This window comes from Ranitomeya imitator, chromosome 4 (genome assembly GCF_032444005.1).
Source record: "Ranitomeya imitator isolate aRanImi1 chromosome 4, aRanImi1.pri, whole genome shotgun sequence".
Taxonomy (NCBI): Eukaryota; Metazoa; Chordata; class Amphibia; order Anura; family Dendrobatidae; genus Ranitomeya; species Ranitomeya imitator.
In genome coordinates this window covers 470,644,094-470,670,896 of record NC_091285.1, presented here as the reverse complement: position 1 = coordinate 470,670,896, position 26,803 = coordinate 470,644,094, and the positions used below count along the sequence as shown (strand labels likewise).

Genomic DNA, 26,803 nt, shown 5'->3' with positions numbered 1-26,803 from the left:
ACTGTTTGGGCACATGGTAAGGCTCGGAAGGGAAGGAGCGCCATTTGACTTTTTGAATGAAAAATTATTTCCATCGTTAGCGGACACCATGTCGCGTTTGGATAGCTCCTGTGTGCCTAAACATTGGCGCTCCCCCACAAGTGACCCCATTTTGGAAACCAGACCCCCCAAGGAACTTATTTAGATGCCTAGTGAGCACTTTAAACCCTCAGGTGCTTCACAAATTGATCTGTAAAAATGAAAAAGTACTTTTTTTTCACAAAAAAATTCTTTTCGCCTCAATTTTTTCATTTTCACATGGGCAGTAGGATAAAATGGATCATAAAATTTGTTGGGCAATTTCTCCCGAGTACGCCGATACCTCATATGTGGGGGTAAACCACTGTTTGGACACTCGGCAGGGCTCGGAAGGGAAGGCGCGCCATTTGACTTTTTGAATGGAAAATTAGCTCCAATTGTTAGCGGACACCATGTCGCGTTTGGAGAGCCCCTGTGTGCCTAAACATTGGAGCTCCCCCACAAGTGACCCCATTTTGGAAACTAGACCCCCCAAGGAACTTATCTAGATGCATATTGAGCACTTTAAACCCCCAGGTGCTTCACAGAAGTTTATAACGCAGAGCCATGAAAATAAAAAATAATTTTTCTTTCCTCAAAAATGATTTTTTAGCCTGGAATTTCCTATTTTGCCAAGGATAATAGGAGAAATTGGACCCCAAATATTGTTATCCAGTTTGTCCTGAGTACGCTGATACCCCATATGTGGGGGTAAACCACTGTTTGGGTGCACGGCAGGGCTCGGAAGGGATGGCACGCCATTTGGCTTTTTAAATGGAAAATTAGCTCCAATCATTAGCGGACACCATGTCACGTTTGGAGAGCCTCTGTGTGCCTAAACATTGGAGATCCCCCAGAAATGACCCCATTTTGGAAACTAGACCCCCAAAGGAACTAATCTAGATGTGTGGTGAGGACTTTGAACCCCCAAGTGCTTCACAGAAGTTTATAACGCAGAGCCATGAAAATAAAATAAAAAAATTATTTTCTCAAAAATGATCTTTTAGCCTGCAATTTTTTATTTTCCCAAGGGTAACAGGAGAAATTTGACCCCAAAATTTGTTGTCCAGTTTCTCCTGAGTACGCTTATACCCCATATGTGGGGGTAAATCACTGTTTGGGCACATGCCGGGGCTCGGAAGTGAAGTAGTGACGTTTTGAAATGCAGACTTTGATGGAATGCTCTGCGGGCGTCACGTTGCGTTTGCAGAGCCCCTGATGTGGCTTAACAGTAGAAACCCCCCACAAGTGACCCCATTTTGGAAACTAGACCCCCAAAGGAACTTATCTAGATGTGTGGTGAGCACTTTGAACCCCCAAGTGCTTCATAGAAGTTTATAATGCAGAGCCGTGAAAATAATAAATACGTTTTCTTTCCTCAAAAATAATTATTTAGCCCAGAATTTTTTATTTTCCCAAGGGTTACAGGAGAAATTGGACCCCATAAGTTGTTGTCCAGTTTCTCCTGAGTACGCTGATACCCCATATGTGGGGGTAAACCACTGTTTGGGCACATGCCGAGGCTCGGAAGTGAAGTAGTGACGTTTTGAAATGCAGACTTTGATGGAATGCTCTGTGGGCGTCACGTTGCGTTTGCAGAGCCCCTGATGTGGCTTAACAGTAGAAACCCCCCACAAGTGACCCCATTTTGGAAACTAGACCCCGAAAGGAACTTATCTAGATGTGTGGTGAGCACTTTGAACCCCCAAGTGCTTCATAGAAGTTTATAATGCAGAGCCGTGAAAATAATAAATACGTTTTCTTTCCTCAAAAATAATTATTTAGCCCAGAATTTTTTAATTTTCCCAAGGGTTACAGGAGAAATTTGACCCCAATATTTGTTGTCCAGTTTCTCCGGAGTACGGTGATACCCCATATGTGGGGGTAAACCACTGTTTGGGCACACGTTGGGGCTCGGAAGTGAAGTAGTGACGTTTTGAAATGCAGACTTTGATGGAATGCTCTGCGGGCGTCACGTTGCGTTTGCAGAGCCCCTGATGTGCCTAAACAGTAGAAACCCCCCACAAGTGACCCCATTTTGGAAACTAGACCCCGAAAGGAACTTATCTATATGTGTGGTGAGCACTTTGAACCCCCAAGTGCTTCATAGAAGTTTATAATGCAGAGCCGTGAAAATAATAAATACGTTTTCTTTCCTCAAAAATGATGTTTTAGCAAGCATTTTTTTAGATTCACAAGGGTAACAGGAGAAATTGGACCCCAGTAATTGTTGCGCAGTTTATCCTGAGTACACTGATACCCCATATGTGGGGGTAAACCACTGTTTGGGCACACGTCAGGGCTCGGAAGTGAGGGAGCACCATTTGACTTTTTGAATACGAGATTGGCTGGAATCAATGGTGGCGCCATGTTGCGTTTGGAGACCCCTGATGTGCCTAAACAGTGGTAACCCCTCAATTCTACCTCCAACACTAACCCCCCCACACCCCTAACCCTAATCCCAACTGTAGCCATAACCCTAATCACACCCCTAACCACAACCCTAATTCCAACCCTAACCCTAAGGCTATGTGCCCACGTTGCGGATTCGTGTGAGATATTTCCACACCATTTTTGAAAAATCCGCGGGTAAAAGGCACTGCGTTTTACCTGCGGATTTTCCGCGGATTTCCAGTGTTTTTTGTGCGGATTTCACCTGCGGATTCCTATTGAGGAACAGGTGTGAAACGCCGCGGAATCCGCACAAAGAATTGACATGCTGCGGAAAATACAACGCAGCGTTTCCGCGCGGTATTTTCTGCACCATGGGCACAGCGGATTTGGTTTTTCATATGTTTACATGGTACTGTAAACCTGATGGAATACTGCTGCGAATCCGCAGCGGCCAATCCGCAGCCAAATCCGCACCGTGTGCACATAGCCTAATTCTAAAGGTATGTGCACACTGCGGAAAACGCTGCAGATCCGCAGCAGTTTCCCATGAGTTTACAGTTCAATGTAAACCTATGGGAAACAAAAATCGCTGTACACATGCTGCGGAAAAACTGCACGGAAACGCAGCGGTTTACATTCCGCAGCATGTCACTTCTTTGTGCGGATTCCGCAGCGGTTTTACAACTGCTCAAATAGAAAATCGCAATTGTAAAACCGCAGTGAAATGCGCAGAAAAAAACACGGTAAATCCGCCATAAATCCGCAGCGGTTTAGCACTGCGGATTTATCAAATCCGCAGCGGAAAAATCCGCAGAGGACCAGAATACGTGTGCACATACCGAAACCCTAACCCTAGCCCTAACCCTACCCCTACCTCTAACCCTAACCCTACCCCTAACCCTACCCCTAACCCTAGCCCTAACCCTAGCCCTAACCCTAGCCCTACCCCTACCCCTAACCCTAACATTAGTGGAAAAAAAAATTTCTTTATTTTTTTATTGTCCCTACCTATGGGGGTGACAAAGGGGGGGGGGGGGGTCATTTATTATTTTTTTTATTTTGATCACTGAGATATAATCTATCTCAGTGATCAAAATGCACTTTGGAACGAATCTGCCGGCCGGCAGATTCGGCGGGCGCACTGCGCATGCGCCCGCCATTTTGGAAGATGGCGGCGCCCAGGGAGAAGACGGACGGGACCCCGGCAGGATCGGTAAGTATGATGGGGTGGGGGGGGACCACGGGGGGGGGGGATCGGAGCACGGGGGGGAAATCGGAGCGCGGCAGGCGTGGAACGGAGCACGGGGGGCGTGGAACGGAGCACGGGGGGGCTGGAACGGAGCACGGGGGGGTGGATCGGAATGCAGGGGGGGTGATTGGAGCACGGGGGGGTGATTGGAGCACGGGGGAGCGGACAAGAGCACGGGGGGAGCGGAGCACTGGATGGAGGGGAGCCGGAGCAGTGTACCGGCCAGATCGGGGGGCTGGGGGGGCGATCGGTGGGGTGGGGTGGGGGCACATTAGTATTTCCAGCCATGGCCGATGATATTGCAGCATCGGCCATGGCTGGATTGTAATATTTCACCCGTTATAATAGGTGAAATATTACAAATCGCTCTGATTGGCAGTTTCACTTTCAACAGCCAATCAGAGCGATCGTAGCCACGAGGGGGTGAAGCCACCCCCCCTGGGCTAAACTACCACTCCCCCTGTCCCTGCAGATCGGGTGAAATGGGAGTTAACCCTTTCACCGGATCTGCAGGGACGCGATCTTTCCATGACGCCACATAGGCGTCATGGGTCGGATTGGCACCGACTTTCATGACGCCTACGTGGCGTCATGGGTCGGGAAGGGGTTAAGGACTATTAAATTACAATGACATTGCTCCTTAACCCCTTGAGGCCAAAACCAGTTTTTACCTTCCTGACCAGGCCAAATTTTTTCAAATCTGAAGCGAGTCCAATCCCAGTAACATAGTAACATACATAGTAACATAGTTAGTAAGGCCGAAAAAAGACATTTGTCCATCCAGTTCAGCCTATATTCCATCATAATAAATACCCAGATCTACGTCCTTCTACAGAACCTAATAATTGTATGATACAATATTGTTCTGCTCCAGGAAGACATCCAGGCCTCTCTTGAACCCCTCGACTGAGTTCGCCATCACCACCTCCTCAGGCAAGCAATTCCAGATTCTCACTGCCCTAACAGTAAAGAATCCTCTTCTATGTTGGTGGAAAAACCTTCTCTCCTCCAGACGCAAAGAATGCCCCCTTGTGCCCGTCACCTTCCTTGGTATAAACAGATCCTCAGCGAGATATTTGTATTGTCCCCTTATATACTTATACATGGTTATTAGATCGCCCCTCAGTCGTCTTTTTTCTAGACTAAATAATCCTAATTTCGCTAATCTATCTGGGTATTGTAGTTCTCCCATCCCCCTTATTAATTTTGTTGCCCTCCTTTGTACTCTCTCTAGTTCCATTATATCCTTCCTGAGCACCGGTGCCCAAAACTGGACACAGTACTCCATGTGCGGTCTAACTAGGGATTTGTACAGAGGCAGTATAATGCTCTCATCATGTGTATCCAGACCTCTTTTAATGCACCCCATGATCCTGTTTGCCTTGGCAGCTGCTGCCTGGCACTGGCTGCTCCAGGTAAGTTTATCATTAACTAGGATCCCCAAGTCCTTCTCCCTGTCAGATTTACCCAGTGGTTTCCCGTTCAGTGTGTAATGGTGATATTGATTCCCTCTTCCCATGTGTATAACCTTACATTTATCATTGTTAAACCTCATCTGCCACCTTTCAGCCCAAGTTTCCAACTTATCCAGATCCATCTGTAGCAGAATACTATCTTCTCTTGTATTAACTGCTTTACATAGTTTTGTATCATCTGCAAATATCGATATTTTACTGTGTAAACCTTCTACCAGATCATTAATGAATATGTTGAAGAGAACAGGTCCCAATACTGACCCCTGCGGTACCCCACTGGTCACAGCGACCCAGTTAGAGACTATACCATTTATAACCACCCTCTGCTTTCTATCACTAAGCCAGTTACTAACCCATTTACACACATTTTCCCCCAGGCCAAGCATTCTCATTTTGTGTACCAACCTCTTGTGCGGCACGGTATCAAACGCTTTTGAAAAATCGAGATATACCACGTCCAATGACTCACCGTGGTCCAGCCTATAGCTTACCTCTTCATAAAAACTGATTAGATTGGTTTGACAGGAGCGATTTCTCATAAACCCATGCTGATATGGAGTTAAACAGTTATTCTCATTGAGATAATCCAGAATAACATCCCTCAGAAACCCTTCAAATATTTTACCAACAATAGAGGTTAGACTTACTGGCCTATAATTTCCAGGTTCACTTTTAGAGCCCTTTTTGAATATTGGCACCACATTTGCTATGCGCCAGTCCTGCGGAACAGACCCTGTCGCTATAGAGTCACTAAAAATAAGAAATAATGGTTTATCTATTACATTACTTAGTTCTCTTAGTACTCGTGGGTGATTCAGAGATTATATTTCTCAAGACACATTGCACTTTATGCTCGTACATAAAGTGCTGGTTGGTTTTTTCTCTCTCTCTCTCTCTCTCTCTCTCTCTCTCTCTCTCTATATATATATATACAGTACAGACCAAAAGTTTGGACACACCTTCTCATTTAAAGATTTTTCTGTATTTTCATGACCATGAAAATTGTAAATTCACACTGAAGGCATCAAAACTATGAATTAACACATGTGGAATTATATACTTAACAAAAAAGTGTGAAACAACTGAAAATATGTCTTATATTCTAGGCTCTTCAAAGTAGCCACCTTTTGCTTTGATGACTGCTTTGCACACTCTTGGCATTCTCTTGATGAGCTTCAGGAGGTAGTCACCGGAAATGGTTTTCACTTCACAGGTGTGCCCTGTCAGGTTTAATAAGTGTTTTTTCTTGCCTTATAAATGAGGTTGGGACCATCAGTTGTGTTGAGCAGAAGTCTGGTGGATGCACAGCTGATAGTCCTACTGAATAGACTGTTAGAATTTGTATTATGGCAAGTAAAAAGCAGTTAAGTAAAGAGAAACGAGTGGCCATCATTACTTTAAGAAATGAAGGTCGGTCACTCAGAAAAATTGGGAAAACTTTGAAAGTGTCCCCTAGTGCAGTTGCAAAAACCATCAAGCGCTACAAAGAAACTGGCTCACATGAGGACCGCCCCAGGAAAGGAAGACCAAGAGTCACCTCTGCTTCTGAGGATAAGTTTATCCGAGTCACCAACCTCAGAAATCGCAGGTTAACAGCAGCTCAGATTAGAGACCAGGTCAATGCCACACAGAGTTCTAGCAGCAGACACATCTCTACAACAACTGTTTATAGGAGACTATGTGCAGCAGGCCTTCATGGTAAAATAACTGCTAGGAAACCACTGCTAAGGACAGGCAACAAGCAGAAGAGACTTGTTTGGGCTAAAGAACACAAGGAATGGACATTAGTGGAGATCTGTGCTTTGGTCTGATGAGTCCAAATTTGAGATCTTTGGTTCCAACCTCCGTTGTCTTTATGCGACGCGGAGAAGGTGAACGGATGGATTCTACATGCCTGGTTCCCACCGTGAAGCATGGAGGAGGTGGTGTGATGGTGTGGGGGTGCTTTGCTGGTGACACTGTTGGGGATTTATTCAAAATTGAAGGCATACTGAACCAGCATGGCTACCACAGCATCTTGCAGCAGCATGCTATTCCATCTGGTTTGCGTTTAGTTGGACCATCATTTATTTTTCAACAGGACAATGACTCCAAACACACCTCCAGGCTGTGTAAGGGCTATTTGACCAAGAAGGAGAGTGATGGAGTGCGACGCCAGATGACCTGGCCTCCACAGTTACCAGACCTGAACCCAATCGAGATGGTTTGCGGTGAGCTGGACCCCAGAGTGAAGGCAAAAGGGCCAACAAGTGCTAAGCATCTCTGGGAACTCCTTCAAGATTGTTGGAAGAGCATTCCCGGTGACTACCTCTTGAAGCTCATCAAGAGAATGCCAAGAGTGTGCAAAGCAGTCATAAAAGCAAAAGGTGGCTACTTTGAAGAACCTAGAATATAAGACATATTCTCAGTTGTTTCAGACTTTTTTGTTAAGTATATAATTCCACATGTGTTAATTCATAGTTTTGATGCCTTCAATGTGAATTTACAATTTTCATAGTCATGAAAATACAGAAAAATCTTTAAATGAGAAGGTGTGTCCAAACTTTTGTTTTCATTCTCGGCGCATGCACCAACTTTCTGTTCACTGCATATGTTTACCTGGTTTATGCGCGTGCTTGCCTCTCTCGCGCACACTTCCGGTTCATGGACAGGAACTTCTGAACACCGGTAACCAACTATGCTTATCATCATGATAGTATTTAAACAGTTTCTTACCGGCTGTAACCACTCTCCCTGACAAAGCTGCATAGCAGCAGCGATACGTGTGGGACTCTCCCACACCCTTCCCCTTGTAATTTGGCTCTCTGATTTTTTGGAGTTTCTCGCATACCTGAGCTTCATCGGTGCACATTTTCAGGCTTTGCCTCTTCTCTAGTCTGACGGCTCTTTGCCAGGCAATACGTGGGGTAAGCTTGGGACTATTGGTGCCCTTTACAGGACTCACGATATGGCAATTGTTCAGCTATTGCCCTACATCTAAATCTTCCCCTGTATCTATATTTATGCCTACTTTTATTTCCACTCTTATCAGGTTACACTACTCATACTCCAACTGGGGCCTAACTCATTTACCCATCACTTTGCAATGTATGCTGTCTTTGGCTTAGTTTCTTAGGACAACTTTGGGGACGCCCATTTTTGTTATACTACCTTGATATTAGGATAATGGTTTATAGATATACTTATATGCCTTAGATTTGTATATTATTGCATACCATTGATGCATGTTAGTGGTCTTGTTGTTATATACAGTGGGGCAAAAAAGTATTTAGTCAGTCAGCAATAGTGCAAGTTCCACCACTTAAAAAGATGAGAGGCGTCTGTAATTTACATCATAGGTAGACCTCAACTATGGGAGACAAACTGAGAAAAAAAAATCCAGAAAATCACATTGTCTGTTTTTTTAACAATTTATTTGCATATTATGGTGGAAAATAAGTATTTGGTCAGAAACAAAATTTCATCTCAATACTTTGTAATATATCCTTTGTTGGCAATGACAGAGGTCAAACGTTTTCTGTAAGTCTTCACAAGGTTGCCACACACTGTTGTTGGTATGTTGGCCCATTCCTCCATGCAGATCTCCTCTAGAGCAGTGATGTTTTTGGCTTTTCGCTTGGCAACACGGACTTTCAACTCCCTCCAAAGGTTTTCTATAGGGTTGAGATCTGGAGACTGGCTAGGCCACTCCAGGACCTTGAAATGCTTCTTACGAAGCCACTCCTTCGTTGCCCTGGCGGTGTGCTTTGGATCATTGTCATGTTGAAAGATCCAGCCATGTTTCATCTTCAATGCCCTTGCTGATGGAAGGAGGTTTGCACTCAAAATCTCACGATACATGGCCCCATTCATTCTTTCATGTACCCGGATCAGTCGTCCTGGCCCCTTTGCAGAGAAACAGCCCCAAAGCATGATGTTTCCACCACCATGCTTTACAGTAGGTATGGTGTTTGATGGATGCAACTCAGTATTCTTTTTCCTCCAAACACGACAAGTTGTGTTTCTACCAAACAGTTCCAGTTTGGTTTCATCAGACCATAGGACATTCTCCCAAAACTCCTCTGGATCATCCAAATGCTCTCTAGCAAACTTCAGACGGGCCCGGACATGTACTGGCTTAAGCAGTGGGACACGTCTGGCACTGCAGATCTGAGTCCATGGTGACGTAGTGTATTACTTATGGTAGGCCTTGTTACATTGGTCCCAGCTCTCTGCAGTTCATTCACTAGGTCCCCCCGCGTGGTTCTGGGATTTTTGCTCACCGTTCTTGTGATCATTCTGACCCCAAGGGGTGGGATTTTGCCAGGAGCCCCAGATCGAGGGAGATTATCAGTGGTCTTGTATGTCTTCCATTTTCTAATTATTGCTCCCACTGTTGATTTCTTCACTCCAAGCTGGTTGGCTATTGCAGATTCAGTCTTCCCAGCCTGGTGCAGGGCTACAATTTTGTTTCTGGTGTCCTTTGACAGCTCTTTGGTCTTCACCATAGTGGAGTTTGGAGTCAGACTGTTTGAGGGTGTGCACAGGTGTCTTTTTATACTGATAACAAGTTTAAACAGGAGCCATTACTACAGGTAATGAGTGGAGGAAAGAGGAGACTCTTAAAGAAGAAGTTACAGGTCTGTGAGAGCCAGAAATCTTGATTGTTTGTTTCTGACCAAATACTTATTTTCCACCATAATATGCAAATAAATTGTTAAAAAAACAGACAATGTGATTTTCTGGATTTTTTTTTCTCAGTTTGTCTCCCATAGTTGAGGTCTACCTATGATGTAAATTACAGACGCCTCTCATCTTTTTAAGTGGTGGAACTTGCACTATTGCTGACTGACTAAATACTTTTTTGCCCCACTGTATGTCTTTTGTGACAATTATTCTGGTTATGTATGGTCTCTTCTAGGCTTTCAGCATTGTATTATGTTTGGCACCTTTATATGGGGAAGGGTGGCTCTTCACTATGGTTTTAATTGGTTTTAAATCTGTTTATGTGTTTGGATTATAATAAAGGTTATATATTTTCTCTTTTGATATATAATAGGTGTGCGCATATTTATGCATTGGCCTTCTTTCTTGTTTCTGGTAATTAAACGGATAGGACTTGATTTGGAAAGGCACACACCTGTCTATATAAGACCTCACAGCTCACAGTGCATGTCAGATCAAATGAGAATCATGAGCTCAAAGGAACTGGCCAAGGAGCTCAGAGAAAGAATTGTGGCAAGGCACAGATCTGGCCAAGGTTACAAGAGAATTTCTGCAGTACTCAAGGTTCCTAAGAACACAGTGGCCTCCATAATCCTTAAAAGGAAGAAGTTTGGGACCACCAGAGGTCTTCATAGACCTGGCCGTCCAGCCAAACTGAGCAATCATGGGAGAACAGCCTTGGTGAGAAAGGTAAAAAAGAACCCCAAGATCACTATGGCTGAGCTCCAGAGATGCAGTAGGGAGATGGGAGAAAGTTCCACAAAATAAACTATCACTGCAGCCCTCCACCAGTAGGACCTTTTTGGCAGAGTGGCCCAACGGAAGCCTCTCCTCAGTGCAAGACATATGAAAGCCCCCATGGAGTTTGCTGAAAAAACACATGAAGGACTCCCAGACTATGAGAAATAAGATTCTCCTGAGGAAGAAGTCCTAGTGACTTTGAAACATGTTGACAATAAACCATCATCTTTATCTTCAATATGTCCGGACATTCATCTTTACAGCAGCGCGGATACTAACCACGTAACTTCCAGACTGATTACGCTACTTCTGCCATAGAAGTGGACATACCGGCGTTACACATTACACTATTGCTGCCATAGAAGTGGACGGAGCAGGAGGGGTTGTCACAAATTACACTAATACACTAAGTTCCCATGACGTGGATGCAATAGGGTCACACATTACACTGATGCTCTCATATAAGTGGACAGAGCGGGTCACACATTACACTACTGCTCCCATAGAAGTGAAGGAGCGGGGTCACGCATTGCACCAATTCTCCCATAAAAGTGGACAGACCGGTGTTATACATTAAAATTTTTCTCCTATAGAAGTGGACAGAGCGGGGGTCACACTTTAAGCTACTGCTCCCAAAGAAGTGGATAGACCAGTGTAAAACATTACACTACTGCTTCCACAGAGGTGGATGGAGTGGGGGGGGTCACACATTACACCACTGTTCCCATAGAAGTGGATGGAGTGTGGGTCAAACATTACACCACAGATCAATAGAAATTGATAGACAGGGTTCATTCACACATTACAGTACTGCTCCCATAGATGTGAACGGAGTGGGACCATACCTATCTAATCCCATCCTGGGTGATGCACTCCACTGAGCCCTGTATCTAATCCCATGATGTGATACAACCAGGCAACCCCCACATGTACTAATGCTGGCTAACGGATGTAAATCATTGAGCTGCGGCAAGAAAAACTAAATCTCCGAGCACTAAAAAATACTCGGAGGTCACCCGAGTGTGCTCGAGAAATCTCGAGTAACGAGTATATTCGCTCACCACTAATCCTGAACTTCACTCTCTCAACTTTTTGCAAATACCCAGAAGGAAAGGAGGAGTGACATCACACAGATGTGAGCAGATCCCGCCCACTTTTACTGCAGTCGTAATGTGAGCTAGCAGTACACAAGGTTTTCATTGGAGATTTCAGTAGCTTCTCCCCCTAGTGTTTAAACATAGAAAATATCAAATATTTTAAATAATTTTTCATATTTTTACCTTTTTTTTAATTAGAACATTAACACTGTATATTTTTTTCAATTGTTGAAAAAACTTTTTGGATGGCACATTTCCTTAAAGGGACTCTGTCACCTGAATTTGGCGAGACTGGTTTTGGGTCATATGGGCGGAGTTTTCGGGTGTTTGATTCACCCTTTCCTTACCTGCTGGCTGCATGCTGGCTGCAATATTGGATTGAAGTTCATTCTCTGTCCTCCATAGTACACGCCTGCGCAAAGCAATCTTGCCTTGTGCAGGCGTGTACTATGGAGGACAGAGAATGAACTTCAATCCAATATTGCAGCCAGCATGCAGCCAGCGGGTAAGGAAAGGGTGAATCAAACACCCGAAAACTCCGCCCATATGACCCAAAACCAGTCCCGCCAAATTCAGGTGATAGGTTCCCTTTAAAGCGAACATGTCTTCAGAAAATGACCTATTTCTTTAATTCAGGTTTTTGTGGGAGATTTAGAGATAAGTGAATTTGAGTGGAATTGAATTTTCTGCTAGCAGTGTCAGGCAATGGCTACATCGGTGTTGTTTGGCAGCCTATAAGCAAGCGCAGCAGCTCTGTCAACGTAGACGGAGTGCCCACTTCAGAGCTGCTGAGCTCACTGATTGGCTGCTGCACTATGTGACGCCAGTGCCACAGCGAACGCAGACACCGGGAGCAGTGGTGGAGACACTGGAAAACAGAAGGAGAGTATAGTGAAGTTTGAGGGTTATTAAAAAAAAAAACTGCAGCGTGAGCAAATGTTAGTTGAAAGTGGACAACTCCTTTAACCCCTTTACCCCCAAGGGTGGTTTGTGTTATGGCTGGCAATCAGGCAACACAGCGTGCAATAATCAGCGCACATACAGAGATCTGGCAATAACCAAAAACAATAGGACGAGCTCTGAGACGTGGAATCTCTGTAGACTGCAGTACCTGATCTATCCTCACACAACTATAAGCAGCAGTGGATTGCGCCTATAACTACCTATGCAACTCGGCACTGCCTGAGGAGCTGACTAGCCTGAAGATAGAAATACAAGCCTGACTTACCTCAGAGAAATACCCCAAAGGAATAGGCAGCCCCCCACATATAATGACTGTTAGCAAGATGAAAAGACAAACGTAGGAATGAAATAGATTCAGCAAAGTGAGGCCCGATATTCTAGACAGAGCGAGGATAGCAAAGAGAACTATGCAGTATACAAAAAACCCTAAAACGAAAACCACGCAAAGGGGCAAAAAGACCCACCGTGCCGAACTAACAGCACGGCGGTGCACCCCTTTGCTTCTCAGAGCTTCCAGCAAAAGTTAATAGCAAGCTGGACAGAAAAAACAGAAAACAAACTAGAAGCACTTATCTAGCAGAGCAGCAGGCCCAAGGAAAGATGCAGTAGCTCAGATCCAACACTGGAACATTGACAAGGAGCAAGGAAGACAGACTCAGGTGGAGCTAAATAGCAAGGCAGCCAACGAGCTCACCAAAACACCTGAGGGAGGAAGCCCAGAGACTGCAATACCACTTGTGACCACAGAAGTGAATTCAGCCACAGAATTCACAACAGGTTTGCACGTTAATGACCGGGCCAATTTTTACAATTCTGACCACTGTCCCTTTATGAGGTAATAACTCTGGAACGCTCCAACGGATCCCAGTGATTCTGACATCACTTATACCGTATGGTGAACTGTGCAAAAATAAAATAAGAACTATTCTTGTATTGCTGTGCATATGTTTATTCCCCCTCCCAAAAATTAGAACAAGGCTTGGGTTAAATTTATCCTGCGCTCTCCGTTGAGAGCCTATTTTGGGGTAACCGTGTAAATCCCAAAACCTCTGACAGAACCACTCACTCCATGAGGCAGATGGAGTAACATTCGACTACGTCTGGTCTCTGTTCCGGCGGTGTCCCATAATTTTAGTAGTCTTTTTAGCATACAAATGTGGACATCCAGAGTTTTGTGAAGGCCTAAAAAGATGGAAATCACTGGAACAAAAGTCAAACAGACTCCAAAGTGTCTCCATCTGCCTTATTGTGGTTGGTGGTTCCGTTGGAGGTCTGAATCACAAAACAAGCCCCCACTCAGGTCCATCATGTGTCACTGGAAATATAAGGGATTTCAATGTTACTAGTAGAACAAAAACTCTGGAAAAGAGACAAGTCTCCAACACCCCCCTGAAATAAAATCCAGTGAATTCTCTGCTCCCAAATCCAAATGCTCCCCCTCCTTCTGACACCCACTGTGCCTAAATTGCAGTAAGCAGCCACATGTTTGGCGTGATTGTAATGGGGAGAGTGCAATTAATCATTTACAAGGTGCGTATCACCAGAAGCATAAGGTGGACTGGACACAATGTCTTGGGGCGCTACAATATATGGGAGCACTACACTGTATGTGAGCACAATGTATGGGCACTAAACTGGCATATTTGATATTCTCCAGAATACAGCATAGCATAGATGTTAGAAAATAGTCATTGCATCCATAGGTGAATTAATTGAGAGGTGCAACTTATACAATGGGGTAAATTCTGGGGGTTTTCTGCTGTTCTTGCACCTTCGGGGTTCCGCAAAGGTTGCCTGCAAACTATTCTAGCAAAATATGTGCTCCAAAAACCAAATAGCACTCCTGCCTTCTCAGCCCTGACGTGTGGCCTAACACTAGTTTCCGATGACATATAAATTGTGGAGTCCACTTTAACCTATTAACCCTTGGGTAACAGACAAATTTAAAGCAAATCCAAAAATATAATTTTACCACTAAAATATATTTCCACGTCTCAATGTTATAAAATTCTGTGAGGCACCTATGGGTTCAAAATACACACTACACCCCTAGATGAATTCCCTAGGCAGTGAAGTGTCCAAATTGGGGTCACTTGTGGGGGTTTCTGCTGTTCTGGCACCACAACGGATCCCACAATCTGTTAAAACTGAATCTGTTTTTTAAAAGCCAAGTAGCGCTCCTTCCCATTCTATCCCTGCCGTATGCTCAAACAGTAGTTCACAATCACATATTGGGTACTGCCACATTCAGGACAAATTCCATCACAAACTACTGGATCCATTTTCTCCCATTACATCTTGTGGAAATTATAAGTGTGGTGCTAAAACAGTATTTTAGTGGAAAAATGCTATTTTTGGTCTTCACATCTATATGTTACCAAGTTTTTTTAATCACATCTAAGTTAAAAATGCTCAGTACACCCCTAAATTAATTTCTTGAGGGGTCTACTTTTAAAAATGGGGTCAATTGTTTGGGGTTTCTGCTGTAATGTCAGCAGCTCTGCAAGTGTGACATGGCATTCACAATCTACAGTTCTGGCAAAAATTAAGAGACCACTGCAAAATGTTCAGTTTGTCTGATTTTTCTCTTTATAGTATATTTTCGAGTAAGATGTAAACTGTTAATTTATTCTATAAACTTCTGACAACATGTCTACGAATTTCCAAGCAATAAATTTTGTATTTTTTTTTCTGACAAAGAAAAAAATGGTCAAAATTAAAAAAAAAAAAAAACAGTGCTTTCAGACCTCAAATAATGCAAAGAAAACAAGTTCATAATCATTTAGAAACAACAATACTAATGTTTTAACTCAGGAAGAGTTCAGAAATCAATATTTTGTGGAATAACCATGATTTTTAATCACAGCTTTCATGCGTCTTGGCATGCTTTCCACCAGTCTTTCACACTGCTTCTGGTGCAAAAATGTAAGCAGTCCTTCTTTGTTTGATGGCTTGTGACTATCCATCATCCTCTTGATTACATTCCAGGGGTTTTCAGTGGGGTTCAGGTCTGGAGATTGGGCTGCCCATGACAGGGTTTTGATGTGGTGGTCTCTTAATTTTTGCCAGAGCTGTATTCCAGATAAGTTTAGGCTCAAAAAATCAAATAGCGCTCTTTCCTTTCCGAGCCCTGCCATGTGCCCAAACAGCAGTATGTGACCACATATGTGGCATCATGATGTGCGTAAGAAATTGAGGCTAAAGCAACATATTAAAGTAGAAATTTTTTTTTTTCATTCGACTTTGCATTAATTCTTGTGTAGCAATTTTGACGTATTTCAGAGGTGCGGTTTTTAAAATAATACCACTTTTGGGGAGGTTTCCAATTTATAAGCCCCTCAATGTCTATTTAAATTTGACTAGGTTCCTAAAGAAACAGGTTTTGTAAGTTTCTAGAAAAACAATGAGAAACTGCTACTAAATTTTTAACTCTTCCAACATCCTAACAAAATAATATGATGCATATGTAAAGTAGATACAGTATATGGAAAATGTTATTTATTAATTATTTTGAACAGCAAGACTAACTGGTTTAAGGATATAAAGATTGAAAGTTTGAAATTGAAAATTTTTCTAAATTATTGCCAAAATTCAGATATTTTCACAAATACTGTATATACTCGAGTATAAGCCGAGATTTTCAGCCCTTTTTTGGGGCTGAAAGTCCCCCTCTTGGCTTATACTTGAGTCATACCCAGGGGTCGGCAGGGGAGGAGGAGTGGGGGCTGTCTAATTATACTTACCTACTCCTGGCGCGGTCCCTGCAGGTCCCTGGTTCTCCCGGCGCCACAGCTTCTACCTCTACTGAGCGGTCACATGGTACCGCTCATTACAGTAATGAATGCTGCGGCGCCGGGGAAGCAGGGACTGCACCGCGCCAGGAGCAGTTGAGTATAACTGCGGCGTGATATTCACCTGCTCCTCATTCCGGCGCCGCTCCGTCTTCAGCGTCTTCTGCAGTGACGTCAGCTCAGGTCAGAGGGCGCGATGACGCGATTAGTGCGCGCCCTCTGCATGAACGTCAGCGCAGAAGACGCTGAAGATGAAACGGCGCCGGAACGAAGTCAGGTGAGTATTGAAAGTGCCGGGGCCTGTGCGATGGAGAGGTGAGTATGTGATTTTTATTTTTTTTTTATCGCAGCAACAGCAAATGGGGCAAGTGTCTGTATGGAGCATCTTATGGGGCATAATCAGCGTTTGTGCAGCACTATATGGCGCAAATATCTTTATGGAGCATCTTATGGGGCACTAGATGGTGGCTCGATTCTAACGCATCGGGTATTCTAGAATATGCGTGTCCACGTAGTATATTGCACAGCCCACATAGTATATTGCCAAGCCTCGTATATTGCCCAACCACATAGTATATTGCCCAGCCACGTAGTATATTGCCCAGCCACGTAGTATATTGCCCAGCCATGTAGTATATTGCCCAGCTATGTAGTATATTGCCCAGCGACGTAGTATATTGCCCAGCCACATAGTATATTGCTCAGCCACATAGTATATTGCCCAGTGATGTAGTATATTGCCCAGCGACGTAGTATATTGCCCAGCCACATAGTATATTGCTCAGCCACATAGTATATTGCCCAGTGATGTAGTATATTGCACAGCGACGTAGTATACAGCACAAAGCCACGTAGTATACATCAGAGACACGTAGTATACTGCACAGACACGTAGTATATTGGCCAGTCACGTAGTATATTGCCCAGCCACGTAGTATGTTGCCCAGCCACGTATGTAACAGGTTAAAAAAGACTTAAAATAAAAAATAAACATAAACTCACCTTCCGAGGGCCCATTGTAGTCCTGGCGTTTGTGTGCAGTGCACGCGGCAGCTTCCGGTCCCAGGGTTGGTATGAGCGCAGGACCTGTGATGACGTCGTGGTCACATGACCGTGACGCCATGGCAGGTCTTTCTAGCGCTGGCGCGCAGGGCCTGTGATGACGTCGCGGTCACATGACCGTGACGTCATGGCAGGTCCTTCTCGCATAGCATCCTTGCCACCGGAACCTGCCGCTTGCACTGCCGAGGACAGGGCGCGACGTCGGAGGGTGAGACGCAGCAGCAATAGTAAAAAGTTGGTCACACAGGGTTAATAGCTGCGTTAATGGAGTGCGTTATACCGCGGTCCATTAACGCTGGCATTAACCCTGTGTGAGGGCTGACTGGAGGGGAGTATGGAGCGGGCACTGACTGCGGGGAGGAAGAAGCCGCCATTTTGCCGCCGGACTGTGCCCGTCGCTGATTGGTCGTGGGCGTTTTGCCACGACCAATCAGCGACTTGGATTTCCATGACAGACAGAGGCCGCAGCCAATGAATATCCGCGACAGACAGAAAGACAGAAGGACAGACAGAAAAACGGAAGTACCCCTTAGACAATTATATAGTAGATAATTAATGTTTGTGCAGCACTATATGGCGCAAATATCTTTATGGAGCATCTTATGGGGCCATAATCAACATTTGTGCAGCATTATATTGGGCAAATGTGTCTATGGAGCATCTTATGGGGCCATTATTAACCTTTATGCAGGATTATATGGGGCATATTTTAATATGGAGCATCTTATGGGACCCATCATAAACTTTATGGAGCATTATATGGGGCTCCTGATTCAATATGGATATTAAAAAACACTTAACCTACTGATGTCTCAATTAATTTTACTTTTATTGGTATCTATTTTTACTTTTGACATTTACCGGTAGCTGTTGCATTTTCCACCCTAGGCTTATACTCGAGTCACTAAGTTTTCCCAGTTTTTTGTAGCAAAATTAGGGGGAGGTCGGCTTATACTCGGGTCGGCTTATACTCGAGTATATACGGTAAACACAAAAAGCATCGACCTAAATTTAGCACTAACAAAGTACAATGTGTCACAAGAAAACAATCTCAGAATCACTGGGATACATTGAAGCGTAACAGAGTTACTACCACATGAAGTGACACTGGTCAGATTTCAAAAACTTCACCTGGTCATTAAGGTGAAAACAGGCTTGGTCACTATGGGGTCAAGATGGCTGAATCTGCTGTTTGCGCACATATAGCTGGACACATGTTATATCGGCGGTCAACAGTTTCCTGACACAATGTCACCTGGTTTTCACGTTTGCCCTTACCGTGATTCTCTTCATATCCAGCTGTCGCAGCTGCAGCATATGTCCCAGAATGGTTTGCCTGTACCATGACTCTTGAGCTATAGGGTTGCCATCAAGTGTGACATCTGACAACGATGTTGAGTCAGCGAGGCACAGGATGTCATGGAGTCTGTAGAGGAAAATGAGACATTGTTGTGTGAGGTTACCTACAGAAAGATGAGGTTGGACAAAGATTTCACACAGAAGCTCCTAGAAGAATCTGGCACTCTGAAGTGAGTATAGTGAAAAAAATTACTTTTATTACAGTGGTCCTTATAAATATTGTGTATCATATGTGACGTTTCGGTCAGTAAAGACCTTTATCAAACATACACACATATGTCAGGTCACACAGTGTGGGAGAAGATAGAAAGAAGGCAGCGCTGCCTTCTGGAGATTTTTCCCCCTCACGCTATAGCCTGACACACGTGTGTATGTTCAGTAAAGGTCTTTACTTGAAACGTCATGTATGATACACACTATCTATATGGACCACTGTAATAAATGTAATTTTTTCCATTATACTCAATTCAGAGTGCCGGATTCTTCTCAGAGCTTCTATATTACAGATTGGGATCCTATCCGGCCACCTGGTCCTGACCGGGAGACAGTCATTCCTCTCTGACACAGATTTCACACAGCCATTACACAGGACATACCAGAGGCATATTTATAACATTTCAGCACATGAATAAAAATGAGATCTTATCTTCACCTGCCTCAGCTCTCCATCTATCCTCACAACCCCACCTCTCCCACTATCTGACCACCATCTACTCAATTTCTCAACCCTGTCCTCGTCACCTGCCCCCCATGTCCAGCAACTAGCGCACCCCTACAGAAAGCTCGCACACCTAGACATTCACACACCCTCGGACTCCATTCTACCGCTGTCCTTCCTATCTTCACTCCACGACACAGAACTGCCATAGTTTTCTACTGTGCCACACTGGCATCAGCTACTTACTCAGCCACCCCACTCGAGCTGAAAAAAACACTAACTAGACGTCACTGCATTTAGATAAGAAACTTTTACATTCAAGTTGGGCCTCACCTCTGCTAAAGTGGACTACTTCTTAAACCTTGTATCCAACATGCCCAGTTATTCAATACTTAACTCACTTCTCTGCCCACCACTGCTTCTTTTGCACTTTTTCATCTCTGAGAAAAAGGAATCACAAGGAACCAGAAGACTCTATCTACAATATAATTGTCTAAGGGTCACTTCCATCTGTCCTTCTGTCTGTCTGTCTGTCACGGTTATTCATTTGCTGATTGGTCTCGCCAGCTGCCTGTCATGGCTGCGTGACCAATCAGCGATGGGCACAGTCCGGAAGAAAATGGCCGCTCCTTACGCCCCGCAGTCAGTGCCTGTCGCCCGCATACTCCCCTCCGGTCACCACTAACACAGGGTTAATGCCGGCGGTAACGGACAGCGTTATGCCACGGGTAACGCACCCCCCTTACCGCCGCTATTAACCCTGTGTGTCCCCTACTTTTACTATTGACGCTGCCTATGCGGCATCAATAGTAAAAAAATGTAATGTTAAAAATAATAATAAAAAAATAAAACCTGCTATACTCACCCTCCATAGTCGCTCGAGCCGGCCGCCATCTTCCATTGCAGGTTCCGGTGGCAAAGATGGTATGGGAGAAGGACCTGCCATGACGTCACGGTCATGTGACCGCGACGTCATCACAGGCCCTGCGCGCCAGCGCTAGAAAGACCTGCCATGGCGTCACGGTCATGTGACCGCGACATCATCACAGGTCCTGCGCTCATACCAACCCTGGGACCGAAAGCTGCCGTGGACTACAAGGGGCCCTCGGAAAGGTGAGCATATGTTTATTTTTTATTTTTTAAACTGTGACAAACCTGGCTGGGCAATATACTACGTGGCTGGGCAATATACTACGTGACTGGGCAATATACTACGTGGCTCTGTGCTGTGTACTACGTCACTGGGCAATATACTACGTAACTGGGCAATATACTACGTGACTGAGCAATATACTACGTGGCTCTGTGCTGTCTACTACGTCGCTGTGCAATATACTATGTAACTGGGCAATATACTACGTGGCTCTGTGCTGTATACTACATCACTGGGCAATATACTACATCACTGGACAATATACTACGTGGCTGCGCAATATATTACGTGACTGGGCAATATGCTACGTCGCTGTGCAATATACTACATGGCTCTGTGCTGTATACTACGTCACTGGGCAATATACTACGTAACTGGGCAATATACTACGTGACTGTGCAATATACTACGTGGCTGGGCAATATACTACGTGGCTGGGCAATATACTACGTGGCTGGGCAATATACTACGTGGCTCTGTGCTGTATGCTACGTCACTGGGCAATATACTACGTCACTGGGCAATATACTACATGGCTGCGCAATATATTACGTAACTGGGCAATATACTACGTCGCTGTGCAATATACTACGTGGCTCTGTGCTGTATACTACGTCACTGGGCAATATACTACTTAACTGCGCAATATACTACGTGGCTCTGTGCTGTATACTATGTCACTGGGCAATATACTACATCACTGGGCAATATACTACGTCACTGGGCAATATACTACGCGGCTGGGCAATATACTACGTGACTGTGCAATATACTACGTGGCTGGGCAATATACTACGTGGCTGGGCAATATACTACATGGCTGGGCAATATATTACGTGGCTGGGCAATATACTACGTGACTGGGCAATATAATACGTGGCTGGGCAATATATTACGTGGCTGGGCAATATACTACGTGGCTGAGCAATATACTACGTGGCTGGGCAATATACTACGTGGCTGGGCAATATACTACGTGGGCTGTGCGATATGCTACATGGTCATGTGACCGTGACGTCATCACAGGCCCTGCGCGCCAGCGCTAGAAAGACCTGCCATGGCGTCACAGTCATGTGACCGCGACATCATCACAGGTCCTGTGCTCATACCAACCCTGGGACTGGAAGCTGCCGTGGACTACAAGGGGCCCTCGGAAAGGTGAGTATATGTTTATTTTTTATTTTTTAAACTGTGACAAACCTGGCTGGGCAATATACTACGTAGCTCGGCAATATACTACGTGACTGGGCAATATACTACGTGGCTCTGTGCTGTATACTACGTGGCTCTGTGCTGTGTACTACGTCACTGGGCAATATACTACGTAACTGGGCAATATACTACATGACTGGGCAATATACTACGTGGCTCTGTGCTGTCTACTACGTCGCTGTGCAATATACTATGTAACTGGGCAATATACTACGTGGCTCTGTGCTGTATACTACGTCACTGGGCAATATACTACGTGGCTGCGCAATATATTACGTAACTGGGCAATATACTACGTCGCTGTGCAATATACTACGTGGCTCTGTGCTGTATACTACGTCACTGGGCAATATACTACGTAACTGGGCAATATACGTGACTGTGCAATATACTACGTGGCTGGGCAATATACTACGTGGCTGGGCAATATACTACGTGGCTGGGCAATATACTACGTGGCTGGGCAATATACTACGTGACTGGGCAATATACTACGTGACTGGGCAATATAATATGTGGCTGGGCAATATACTACGTGGCTGGGCAATATACTATGTGGCTCTGTGCTGTATACTACGTCACTGGGCAATATACTACGTCACTGTGCAATATACTACGTCACTGGGCAATATACTAGGTAACTGGGCAATATACTACGTGACTGTGCAATATACTACGTGGCTGGGCAATATACTGCGTGGCTGGGCAATATACTACGTGGACATGCATATTCTAGAATACCCGATGCGTTAGAATCGGGCCACCATCTAGTATCCATATAAATTTGTAAGGCTATGAGGATAAATGATATGTAAAAAGTAATGTGTACATGGATTGTGATACCAAAAGATTAATCAGTAACAAATTGAATAAAAAAAGTCACCAAAAATGAAACGATAATAAAGTCAAATGGGACAAGTCATTACGATAAAATACAAAATACATTTTATTGATCAAGTAATAAAGGAAGAGTGAGGAGTACAAACAAGAGGAGAAGGGCATACTGTATATCACAAGTGTAGTTGATAAAATGACATGTGCCAAAAAGTATAAAAAGAGACACACTATTTAGTTGAACCACCAGTATGAACTAAATATAATCATCATCGGAAATAGTTGTGACAAAGTCACTGGCAAAGTACTGGAGGGGAGATATGCATCACTGAGGTTATTAGCTTCAGTGATATGAACCTAGAAAAATGCTCCAGCACACTATATGCTGTGCAATATGTTATCTTTTGCTTTGCCATTATGCCAGAAAGGCCATGTTTATTTTGCTGAACCATACACTGGTTTATGCTGTAACTTTTAAATAAACCAGTGGTAGAAGAGAAGCATTCCTGTGTCTACCTCTGTGAGCAGCCAAGTGAACTAATCTACCACCACAGTGTATCACTGAAGGGCAGCTTACTTATCTTCTCTCCAAATCGCATCTCACCACTTGTGCACATGATCCCATCTAATCCCACATCCTCCCAAACCTCACGACCTTGCTTATCGTGGCCTTAAAACATATCTTTAACCTATCATTAACTTCTGTTACCTTCCCTTCTGCTTTCAAACATGCCACGATCACACCTATCCTGAAGAAACCACCAATTCGACCTGACCTCTATTGCTGCTACCATTTGCCTCCAAACTCCTTAACAGCATGTCCATGATGAACATTACTCCGACGTCTCATCTAACTCACTCTTTGCAACTTGGCTTCTATCCCAACCACTCCACAAAAACTGCCTTAACTAAAATTACTAACAACTTACTGCCAAAGCTAACAGGCAATTCTCTATACCTCCTTCTAGATCTGTCTCCTGCCTTCAATGCAGTCGACCACTCATTACTACAACAGCTCCTCTCTTCCATTGACAACAAAGACCTTGCTCTCTCTTAGATCTCCTCGTATATTTCTAACCGTACATTAAAGGGAACCTGTCAACCCCTGGCGTTTTTAACTAAAAGAGCCACCTTGTGCAGCACTAATGCTGCATTCTGTCAATGTGGCTCTTTTATTCGGGGTCCCTTCCAACGCTTAAATATTGGTTTTTATAATTTGCCCACCATACATGTAGTGTGCCCGGGGGACACAAACACCTCCCAGCCATTACTCATTTCCGCCGGGTGCCGCCTCCTCTGCATTCATTTAAGTCAGGTGTCGGGGACGTAAGTGAACGCAGAGGAGGAGGCGCCCGGTGCAAGGAGGAAATGAATAATGGCTGGGAGGCGTTTGTGTCCGGGGGAAAAGACGTGGCCCCCAGGCACACTACAGGTATAGCGGCCAAATTATAAAAATGATTATTTCAGCGTTGGAAGGCACCCCAAATAAAAGAGCCACCTTGACAGAATGCAGCATTAGTGCTGCACAAGGTGGCTCTTTTAGTTAAAAAGGCTAGGGGGGCGATAGGTTTCCTTTAAGCATCTCCCACTCCCATACTAACTCATGACATCCTCTCTCTATTTGTGTCTTAAAGGCTTTGTTCTGGGTCTCTTCTCAATCTGTACCTTTTGTCTTGGAGCAACTCAAAGTCCTATGGCTTCCAGTACCATCTATACGCTGACGACACTCAGATCTTTCTCTCTGGCCCAGACGTCACCTCTCTGCTGTCCAGAATTCCAGAGTGCCCATCAGCCATATCCTCCTTCAACTCTTGCTTCCTAAAACTCAATGTGGACAAAAGTGAACCCATCATCTTTCCTCCATCTCTCCTAAACCCTTACTTGATCTATCACAACAATAAATTACATCACACTTTCCTTGGTTCCAGAAGTCCGCTGACTCGGAGTAACCCTCGCCTCTGCCCTGTCGTTCTAACCACACATCCAAACTCTTGTCACCTCCAACTCAAAAATATTGCCAAAATCCATCCTTTACTCAACCCTCAATATACTAAAACTAGATGGTGGCCCGATTCTAACGCATCGGGTATTCTAGAATATGTATGCGTAGTATATAGCACAGCCCACGCAGTACATTGCGCAGCCCATACAGTACACGTTGTATATTGCCCAGCCCGCGTAGTATATTGCGCAGCCCACAAAGTATATTGCGCAGGCCATGCAGAATATTGCCCAGCCCACATAGTACATACAGCACACAGCCACGTAGTATACAGCACACAGCCACGTAGTATACAGCACAGCGCCACGTAGTATACTGCCCAGCCACGTAGTATATTGCCAAGTCACGTAGTATACAGCACAGAGCCACGTAGTATACAGCACAGAGCCACGTAGTATACAGCACAGAGCCACGTAGTATACAGCACAGAGCCACGTAGTATATTGCCCAGTCACGTAGTATACAGCACAGAGCCACGTAGTATACAGCACAGAGCCACGTAGTATACAGCACAGCGCCACGTAGTATACTGCCCAGCCACGTAGTATATTGCCAAGTCACGTAGTATACAGCACAGAGCCACGTAGTATACAGCACAGAGCCACATAGTATACAGCACAGAACCACGTAGTATACAGCACAGAGCCACGTAGTATACTGCCCAGTCACGTAGTATATTGGCCAGTGACGTAGTATGCACCATATCCGTGTTAAAAAAAAAAAAAAAGAATTAAAATAAAAAATAGTTACATACTCACCTTCTGGAGCCTCTGGTTACCGATGCTCCTCGCGCGCTCCGGCCAGAAGATTGCATTGCGGTCCCGCGAGACCGCACGTCATCATCTCGCGAGACCGCACTGCATGCAGCGGTCACCGGGGTGTCGCGAGGAGCATCGGTAACCGGCCGCTTCGATCCGGAGGCTCCAGAAGGTGAGTATGTAACTATTTTTTATTTTTTTATTATTTTTAACATTAGATATTTTTACTATTCATGCTGCATAGGCAGCATGAATAGTAAAAAGTTGGTTACACAGGTTTAATAGCAGCGTTAACCAAGTGCGTTACACCGTGGTCAACGCTGCCATTAACCCTGTGTGAGCGCTGACCGGAGGGGAGTACGGGGCAGGCGCTGTGACTGGAGGAGAGTACGGAGCGGGCGCTGTGACCGGAGGAGAGTACGGAGCGGGCGCTGTGACCGGAGGGGAGTACGGAGCGGGCGCTGTGACCGGAGGGGAGTACGGAGCGGGCGCTGTAACCGGAGGGGAGTACGGAGCGGGCGCTGTGACCGGAGGGGAGTACGGAGCGGGCGCTGTGACCGGAGGGGAGTACGGAGCGGGCGCTGTGACCGGAGGGGAGTACGGAGCGGGCGCTGTGACCGGAGGGGAGTACGGAGCGGGCGCTGTGACCGGAGGGGAGTACGGAGCGGGTGCTGTGACCGGAGGGGAGTACGGAGCGGGCGCTGACTAAGGGGAAGAAGGAGCGGCCATTTTCTTCCGGACTGTGCCCGTCGCTGATTGGTCATAGCTGTTTTGCTACGACCAATCAGCAACTTGGATTTCCATGACTGACAGAGGCCGCGACCAATGGGTATTCTAGAATATGCATGTCCCCGTAGTATATGGACAATGATGATTCCAGAATTCGCGGCAGACTGTGCCCGTCGCTGCTTGGTCGAGGCAATCTTTATGACATCATCGTCGCCATGGCAACCATTATGACATCATCGTCGCTGTGCCCGTTGCTGATTGGTCGAGGCCTGGTGGCCTCGACCAATCAGAGACGCGGGATTTCTACGTCGATGCTGTGCCAGTCTCTGATTGGTCGAGGCCTGGCGGCCTCGACCAATCAGAGAGCCGGGATTTCCAGGACAGACAGACAGACAGACAGTCGGAAAAACCCTTAGACAATTATATATATATAGATGTTAGTGCATGCCCTCAACAACTCCCACCTCAACTACTGGAATATCCTCCTCTGTGGCCTCCCTGCTAACACTCTCACACCTCTCCAGTCTGTTCTTCACTTCGATGCCCAACTAATCCATCTTCCTCT

The 26,803-nt window shown here is 45.0% G+C and overlaps 1 protein-coding gene across 4 annotated transcripts in view; it reads right to left on the bottom strand.

Moving 5' to 3' along the window:
• The window catches only part of LRRC49 (leucine rich repeat containing 49), a 334,326-nt gene that overhangs the window by 158,984 nt on the left and 148,539 nt on the right, over positions 1–26,803 (bottom strand). For all 4 annotated transcript variants that reach the window (XM_069765877.1, XM_069765876.1, XM_069765878.1 and 1 more), the window contains one exon: positions 18,812–18,959. In XM_069765877.1, coding sequence (XP_069621978.1) covers positions 18,812–18,959 — 148 coding nt within the window. The remainder of the gene's footprint in view (positions 1–18,811; positions 18,960–26,803) is intronic.